Below are 9,804 nucleotides of genomic sequence, written 5' to 3'. Positions count from 1 at the left end.
TTTTCCTCCTAGGAGTAATTTAAAATAAAAAGCAGGAAGCAACTGCAGACGCAGATATAAGCTGCCAATGAAATTCAATACCAGACCACAGGGATGCAGAGGATGGAAAGGCAGCGAAGAGTCTCTTAAGGGAAAAATCAATGTTTAGATATTCTCCTGGACGATAATAATAGCTTAAATGTGCACAATCCCTCATGAACATGCACGTTCCCCAAATTCAGGGTCTCACTGATATTGCACTTAAAGATAAATTACATTTAAAAAATCTATCAAATTTCCTCCACAAGAAAACACGTTTATGCGTGCAACAAATCGACTAGTTCAGTTGTTAAACTCCCGCTGATTGGTTCTTTAGAAGCCAGTGCTGCAGCCAATCGGATGCTTTATTTCTCCTGCATAGATCCATGATTATACTAGCTAGGTGCTATCTGACCCTTTCACATATAAAATAGTATAATGATGTTTGCATGGCTTTATAAATATAAAAAAAGAAAAATCTCAAAGATGTTCAAGCATGTCCAATGAATACTGCTAATTCTTTCCTCTTCTTGTCTTCAGTTCTCAGTGTTTTCAAATGAATCTGAATAACACCAGCAGTCATTTGGTCGTGTTTATAACAATTTTATAGATTTTGGAGTGTGCTTGTGAAGATTGGTGCTCATTCAGGCACAAAGTGAAGTGATGTACTGATGTAGGTGAGGTGAGGAGGCCTGGGGTGCAGTCAGTGTACACATTCATCTCAAAGGTATTCGATAGGGTTGATGTCAGAGCTCTATAGCAGGGAATCTTCCACTCCAACCCATGTAAAGCCAATTTTCATGGATCTGGCTTTGTGCACAGGGGCACTAGTTTAAGTAAAAGCGAATTTGCATGGTAACTCTTCCAACTTGTGTGTCTCCAACTTTGTGGTAACAGCTTTAAGAGGAACCACATATGTATTTGAGGTCATTATGATAATTATAGGAACATTAATATTTAAAATTGATGGGTTTAGAGATCAATGTTTATGGTTCCTGCAGAAGTCATCTGAGAATCTGGTTACTCACATGAACATAAATCTGGATTAAATACACCTCAGCAGTTTATACATATATATATATATGTCACCTTATGATACCTGTTTAAAGGAGAACCTGTGAAACAGCACCCATGAATTACTAATTATAGTGGACTGGTGGAGAACAATATCCATATACAGTATTAATATAAAAAGGTTTCCTACACTCGCATTCCTACACTCACAAAGGTTTTTTACATTCACATTTTCATTCTGTTTATGCTTCCAACAAACCAGCTGACAGAACACATGGCTCTACAGTCTGAGCTAGAAAGAAATCAGCCCTAATCATTTGCTATACTCTGAGTTGGTTTTTAGAGGAAAAGTAATGAACAACACACAAACTATAGGGTGAAATTTTTCTCCTGGATATGGATGTTATTTTCATATAGTAGGCAGTCACAAACTTTTATTTCTCCCATACTGCAGCAATTTCTCAATAATTATACTGCTTGCATTTATTAACTGACTGCTTTTATATGTACCTTTTATGTCACAGAATTTCCTAAAAAACTGACACTGGAAACTCCTTCCAAATGCAAGAAAGCATGCCTGAGTCACTCTGTAGTTAATTCGTATCAGCTCTAGTGTCTTTAAGATTAAATCAAATATTTTGAAATGTTGATTTAATGCTTAGGTTATTAAAATGAATACAGTAATCCTCCGCTTTACCGTGGTTAGAATCTCGCACCCTGGATTATTGCGAAATTGCATTTGCCACAGATCAAAAAACTTATAGAGGATTTTTTTATGGGGTTTTATGTTGAAATAATGACATTTATTAATGAAATTATAATTTTGAATTATAACATGCAGTAAAATGTTACTACAGTACAGTACTGTATACCTAAACGTAACCACTACGATAAACGGGCGATTACTGTATATATCAGGGGTGCCCAATACGTCTAACGCAAAAGGTAGTGTTAGTAGATCGCATGCTGAAAAAGTACCCTTGCTGTATATGATATATAACTAAGGCTTTATGGCACTGCTAACTTATGATACTTTCAGCAAAGTGCCATTTTTTTTATAGCGAATTCCACATTTCTTGTAAATCATGAGGAGGATTTTTGCTAATCATTTTTGCTCCTTTTCATCCCCTCGGTGTGGATAAAAGCAGGATTATAAATCTCATTAAAAAAACTCATAAAAAATGCATCATAATGGCTTAAGGGTCTTTTATCATCGATCCACATTTAATAGAAGCAATACAAAGGAAATATCACTCAGGCACATTAACCTGGTCAGTATTTATAGGCAGTGTTTATTGAAAATTGTCTGCTGCTACACATTGTTATTCAGAAGATGAAGGGTTTTGGTTAACAATATAGACCATTTCAATGATACGTGCTTTATGACATTATGACGTCAGATTCAAAAGACAGAAAAAGAAAACAAAGTTGTCCGATTGCTTTTCTTTCTTCCGCTTAACATCGTTTCCATCTGGCCAGATATTCTGACAAAAACAAAAAGGTCAACATGAAGAAACTGTGGCCATTCCATTCAGTTTATATACACAGTATACATATAGAGTATCAGACATTATATATTACAACATCTGTTTATTATGGGGGTATGAGTGCAAATCTGCTAAAAAGGTTGTAGTAAAATCAAAATTAAATTTTTAATAAAAATGTAAAAATTTATTAAAATGATTTTAAATACTTAAGGGAATACTGGGGAAAGAAATATAATAAACAAATCATAATAATATGTAATTAGTCTATTTTCTTTTTTATTCTATGCTAAAACAAATAGATGGACGTTTCAAGACATCGCACAAACATCACATGCACTATATTGACAAATGTTTGTAGACACCTGACCTGAAGCACACCTGATGTGCTTTTTAAACATCCCTTTCCACATTTAGTCCTCATTTACTGTTATAATAACCTGCACACTTCTTGGAAGATGTTCCACTAGATTTTGAAGTGTGCTTGCGGAGATGTACTGATGTAGAAGGCCTGGGATGAAGTCAGCATTCCAATTCATCCCAAAGGTGTTGGGATTGAGGGTGTGTAGGGTTGAGGGTTGAGGTCAGAGCTCTGTAGCAGGCTAAGAACCTTAGAATTTTATGTTCCCACATCCACAGACATTATACACAATTGTGCGCCTGAAACTTTTGCAGAAAAACCACAAATGGCAGCAATAGTCTGGTGTCCCAATACTTTTGCCCATACAGTGTATTTAAGAACAGGTCTATGTTTGAGACCTGGTTTGCATGTACCACAGTACATCTTTTACGTGATTCGGAAAAAATCATGAGTACAATCGCTCATTCTATAAAACGTATTGCGCTCTTCAGCTCATGTCCAAATTCAGAAGAATTAGCTTCGAGCTTCCACATTTACAAGTTGCTGACGATCGATTTGTCCTACTAACTGTCGTATGATTATCGAGCTACATTACTTACATTAGTTGGCTTTAGTCACAACTAATCTGATATATATATATATATATATATATATATATATATATATATATATATATATATATATATATATATATATATATACCTGACAACACACTTCATGCATGCAACCCTTTTTTAAATATACGTCTGGAAGCCTGATGGAAAAACCCATCAGATGTAAGTTGTTTGTCTGGATTCTATCAACGAGCCAAAAAGAAGACAAAACAGGGGTTTTCAGTCTATAAAAACAATGTAGCTTAGGACACCTTCCCTGCTTACCAAAAGGACTTTCTGTTAAATACTATATTTAAGTCTTGACCTACCTAAGATTTGAAGCCATTTGTTTCGTCTGACCTCCTTGTCCTGTCTTCGCTCTTTCTGTGTATTCCTTTGAACGTGTTCAATGGTTTTGAATTGCACCTGGTCAGTTTTCGAATAAACACTTTTGCACTTTGAAACCTTTAAGAAGATATGTTTCATGTGGAAATAAATATATATATAATATATTTTTAATTCGGTTTACCTTGTAACCTTGCTTTGTGATGGTCAAGGTCAATTTGTTAAATTAGCAGTCAATGTTACGCAGCAAATTTGACCTAAACTTTATACATTTAATTTCAATTCAGATTTATTTGTGTAGCACTTTTAACAATGGACATTGTCCCAAAGCAGCTTTACAGAGAATTAAAGCGTTATAAAGTTAAAATGCCTATAAGTTTGTCTCTAATGAGCGAACCAGTGGTGAATGTGGCAAGGAAAAACTCCCTGAGATGGTATAAGGGAGAAACCATGAGAGGATCCAGATTCTCAGTGGCACCAAATATCCATTCATTATAGTTGTATCATTGTTAAGGTGTTTGTATTAATTACAGTCCAAATCCATCTTTATGGTTCTTGAGTTGCTCAGTAACTTCATAGATCTTTAGGCTGTTCATTAATTCAATTTGGAATCAATATTGGTATCATATAACATGTGATACAACCGTGAAGCCTCTCAAAGTGATTAACTATGACTCTAAATAAATTTTCTGAATCAAAGACCCTTAAAACACTTTCATTTCTTTTTTTATGACTCTCACCTGGATACTGCACAAGAATTTGCTGCTGTAATCATAAAGATATTTTCAATGCATTCTCAGTAGTGACTTCTCAACCTCTATATGAAATAATCTATAATATCATGTTGCCTGGTTCCTCGTGTCCCTGTCACAGTCGTTAATCTAAATCTGCATCCGGATTTTTGTAAATCTGCTTCATAACAGTGTTTACAGTAAGCGCTATATGAATCAAATCGATTAAGGGTATCAGGTTTTATTCCTTTTTCCACAGAAGACCCAGCATCACTTTGCTCATTCCTGGCTTTTATCACTAGATCGTTCAAAAGAAGCTTCATCAGGAAGACCATTTTTTTTTCCAGCCGGGGCATTTTCTACAGATTTTTTCCCAATTTAGTCGGCGCCAGACGCTAGCGCATTATCTCTCCTGTCGCACGACAGTTAGCACTACAGAGGAGCGAAGGGTAAAAATTAGTTTCCATCTCTTTGTTTTGAATCACTGATGGACACCATTTTGTTACATTTAAAACGAGCATGTCTAGCGCTTGTTGAGTGATTTTAAGCAGAAGACTGAAAATAGTTGCACATTAATGATGTGATGATTTAAAATTGATGCTAATGTTCACTTAGAGACATTGATCACCTCAGCAGTTCGGGTTGCACAAGGAGGAGTACACGTTTATACAAATATACTTTTGTGATTGTCCTTGAAATCCCTACGAACTTCGAATGATAATGCTAATCAAGGTACTCAAACATGTTTGTTTTCTTTTATGCTGCATTTATGTATAATTCCTATATCCTATGGGTTTACAGACTATTGGTACAAAAGAGGTACCTTTGATGGTACCACAACTTGGTAGTACAACATTAAAATGAACATTCTGCTACAGGTGCAGGAATATCAAGTTTTTTTTTTGTAGTTTTGATGAAAAGTTTGTAACTATTTTCACCCTGTTTCATACAAATAAGCTCTAAATGATTGGCTCAGTCTGATCAGAGAAAGGTAGCCCATTGATCCCACTCAGAAAATCAGGGACTACAAGGAATAAAGAAAAAAATGACACATTTGTGGAATTCTTTCTGATTCTAATTCAAGACATTTGAAATGTGAATAGCTCGTCATATCTCGCATGCCCCGTCACATTTAAAATGGTATAGCCTGAGGTAATCCCGGAGCGTATGCGGCAGGGGCAGAGTCTCGATGCCCTGATAGGTAGTGCAGCTGCAGATTAACGCCCTGCACAGATGCTGCAGGGAAAAGGGGAAGGTCCTGGGCAGGGGTCGAGACAGGAGCGGTTCAAAGAACAGGCACGTGGCCGGATCGCTGTAGTGCTTCAAAAGGCCCGTGATACTCACGTCTCTGTACATGCAGGGGTCGCGACAGTCAAAGCTGAATCGCTTGCCGCTCTGCTCGATGCGTGCGTGGAGAGACCGGCCGTAGCGCCGAAAGCTGACCGAGAACAGGTAGTCGTCCTGGGCGGAGTCTCGGAGCAGGAAGGTGCCTTCGGGTTGGCCTTCGAGAAGCTGTTCGGCCTCGAAGCGGTTCAGGACGCCCCAATAACATGGGCTGTTGATGATTTGAAGGAGATCAGGAACTAAGATGCAGTCAGCATGTGAGTAACACTGGGGTGCCCCGTGAATAAAAGACGCGTCCCAATCAGTTAAGCTGGATGCACCGTTCGAGCTGACTTCCTCCCAGGAAATAAAAGTCGAAGAGGACGAGGTCAACCTTCTGCTTTTGTGGTCCTCAAGGACTATTGAGGCGTTCTGATGCGTGCCGTGCTTCTTGATAAGATGCCAACACTGCGCCAGTTCGGACTTCGGCGAGAACGGACACTTGTCCTCCATGAGCTCGGACACGTGAATCTTGCGCTTGGACCACAGGAGTACCGAGAATGGTCTCGACGAGCCGCCCTGGTGATGGTGGTGGTGGTGATGGTGATGATGGTGGTGATGATGGTGGCCACGGAGGGGAAGACACTGCCCCACTGCGTCCTGGAACTTCTGTCGGAGAGATCGGCGAGACAACGCTTTCCTGCACACAGAGTCTATGTCTCCATCTCCGATTGCCGTACAGCTGCACTTCCTCTCCCTCCGTCTCTGGGGACAGGAAGTCGAGCGGACGTTCTGCTCATCCGGCACGTCTCCATCCTCTACTCCTCTGGGAGGGGCGTCATGGCGCGGACCACGCGAGCGCTTCTTAACACTGCGGATGTAGCTGTCCACGCTCCAGCTACGCAGGTTTTTGGGACGCGCATCTGAGGGTCTGGATTTCTTCTCGGACATGATGTGGACACGTCAATGTTGTCCTGTGCTGCACAAAAAAATATATAGTGTCTTATAAGTTATGGTTCAACACATTTCTTACAAAAAAATTTTCCATGACAAAAATAAAACATAATAAATGTAAATAATAAATGTTATAATAAACATATGTGCAGGTTCCCTTAAAAAAAAAAACAGCAAAAACTAAATAAATAAATAAATACAATAAATAAGTATGCTTGGGGTTTGTTTAATCACAAAATGAATCAATAAATGTGTTTTTTCTTTTATTTTACATAAATGAATTATGTGAAATATGCGAGAAAAAAATTTCAACGCAATAATAATAATATATAATAATAATTTATTTGTAGTGCTTCTCAGACATACAGTGTAGCTGTAATCATTTCACAAGTAGAAAAAAATTAATAATTATTTTAAAAAAAGGATATAGATTTTCACATATATATCTATATATGTAGAGTATAATATATATATATATATATATATATATATATATATATATATATATATACATACACATAATATAGTCAGAATGTCCATTAAAATACGAATTTAAAAAAGGGCTTACCTTCAATATCAACACTGAAGTGTAAGTTGTAAGATGTTAATATTTAGTCCTCAGGCAATGAATTGTCCCATGGTTTTCGGAAGCTCTGCGTGAGTGTGTGTGAGTGGTGAGCTGTGCAGTGAGAGGGTAATGAGCGCGTCTCTCGGCTTTAAAGTGCTCTCATAGAGCAATTCCTAGGAGACACACTGACCCTGGCTGAGAGTGCAGGAGAAACAACACACACACACACACACACACACACACACACACACACACACACACACACACACACACACACACACACACACAGCAGTTACAGCAGGCCTATGCTTTATCATTATGAAAGTAACAACTCACACATGGACAACTCCACACTTTGTGAGAGGACAGGAAGGAGTCTCCAGTGTCCATGCTTTAAGCTTTATGTTTTCCAAAAGTGGAAAATCTTCAGCGCAGTGGAATTTGTGCTTTCAGTTTCTGCCATTTTTGTGTCTTATAAGCTTCAAAACAGTATAGGAAGGACTGTTTATAGCTACTATAATGGAAGATCAGCCCTGGGAGGTTTTATATATTAACTTATAAATTTGTAACTTTTTTTGTATTTAAAAAAAAAAAAAAAAAACTCAAGGATTTTCATCAGAAAGGAATTCATGTTGGAAGGATGAAGGATAAATAAATGGATCTTTTGAATTAAAGAATGGATGGATGGATAGATGAATGGATGGATGGATGGATGGATTGATGAAATAATGGATGAATGTAATGGACATAGCTAGGAGGACAGATGCATAGACAGATGGTTAGATAGGCAGCTGCAAGGATGGACGGATGTGAGAATAGATCTTTGGGTAAGCACATAGCTGGATGAACAGAATAACGAATAAATGCTCGGAAGGGCGTTTAAAAGAATGGAACATGGATAGATGGTTGGATAGACAATTGTGAAAAATTTAAATAAATGGATTTTAGGATGGATGAATGGATAGATGAATAATGCTTGGATAGAGTTGGAAAGATAGAAGGATGAAAAGATGAATTCCTACAGTGTTCAATTAGAATCTTAAACAAAAACAAATATTCAGATTTTACAGTCTGTAGCTTTGAATTAAATAATATTTACAATCACATTAACACCTTAAACATATACACATATACAATGTATATATAGCGTATAAGATGCCACTGAGTAAGGCCCCTAACCCTCAACTGCATAGTTGTTTAAATTTGATAAATTTAAAACACTCTTAATAAAGGTGTCTAACAAATACCATGAATGTAAATTGACAGCCCCCTGCAAAAAGGTCTATTTATTATGCTTCATGTTGTCTACGGAGCAGAAGAGATCATTATATACCACAAGTAAAGCCACATTTGTGATATTTCTGACCTCCAGGTCAGCCTTGGCTGGGCACCACTCCGTCTGATAATTAGTCGACAGCAGCAGCCGTTAATTTGCCCAAACAATCTTGTTAGGACGGAAACGGAAAGAGCTCTTAACCAGCATTGAGCGCTTGATTTATTGATTTTCTGGTCGATACGAGTCTTCCTCAAAGCTGTGCATATCCGGCCAGTCCTGCTCGCCCCAATCAGCCTTCACGACCGTCGTCCAGGTCTCAGATACATTTCCAGTACTGAGCCTAGAAAACCTTCACAGTGTCAGATATCAAAGGCTGAAGGACGAGCTAAGAGGCTCCCATGATCAAATCTAGAACTCTTCAGGACTTAATATTTAGGTGATGTCATTTTAAAGCTTTTTTTTCACCCCGTGCCATCATGCCTCATATTTGACAAGCCTCCTTAATGCAATAAAATATTCATGTAATTGTTTTGTACTAACACACACACTTGGGCATTTCAGGAGGTTATGTCAGTCCAGGGGTCAACAATGGTTTTTTTGTTTTGCTCAGATGTGGCTAACAAATACAAACAAAACACCATGTGTTCGGTTTAAAAGAGTTCAGCTTATCAACAATACACATTAGCAGTGTGTACAGTAAACATGTAGCTACAAGAAATATTTATTTGTTAGTTACTGAGTCAGTTGGCTCAGTTACTATTTTACATTCAGGCAGAAGAATAAATATACACTATTGGATGAATTAATTTATATGTTTTGATAAATGTATGAATAGATAGAACAAATGATGAACAATTGGATGGATGGATGGATGGATGGATGGATGGATGGATGGATGCATGGATGGATGGATGGATGGACAAATCTTTGGTTGGATGGATGGAATATTGCATGGATGCTTAAAAAGACAGGTTAAATAAATTGGTGGAGGGATGGATGGATGGATGGCTGGCTGGATGGATGGATAGGTGGATCCAGCCATCTATGAGGCTTGGAAAGAAAAATGGAATGATGGGTGGATGCTTGATTAGATATTTGGAAAGATGAGTGGACGGACAGACGGACTGACATACAGAC

General features: G+C 37.8%; 1 protein-coding gene across 2 annotated transcripts; it reads right to left on the bottom strand.

The window, feature by feature from the left end:
• Nucleotides 1-2,304: 2,304 nt before the first annotated feature.
• socs4 (suppressor of cytokine signaling 4) lies at nt 2,305-7,641 on the bottom strand. Of its 2 annotated transcripts, XM_083550328.1 has the most exons (3): nt 7,392-7,641; nt 5,891-6,848; nt 2,305-2,516 (listed from the first exon to the last, which is right to left on the bottom strand). In XM_083550328.1, exons 2-3 carry the CDS (start codon nt 6,818-6,820, stop codon nt 2,421-2,423), a joined length of 1,026 nt encoding a protein of 341 aa, XP_083406454.1. In that variant the 5' UTR covers nt 6,821-6,848; nt 7,392-7,641; the 3' UTR covers nt 2,305-2,420. The 2 variants fall into 2 exon arrangements, with proteins under 2 accessions (XP_083406454.1, XP_083406453.1); XM_083550327.1 differs by lacking the exon at nt 2,305-2,516 and having other exon boundaries at nt 4,795-6,848.
• Between the last annotated feature and the right edge of the window lie 2,163 nt (nt 7,642-9,804).

This window comes from Silurus aristotelis (assembly GCF_946808225.1).
Source record: "Silurus aristotelis genome assembly, chromosome: 9".
Classification (NCBI taxonomy): Eukaryota; Metazoa; Chordata; class Actinopteri; order Siluriformes; family Siluridae; genus Silurus; species Silurus aristotelis.
This window is presented reverse-complemented; position numbering and strand designations above follow the sequence as displayed.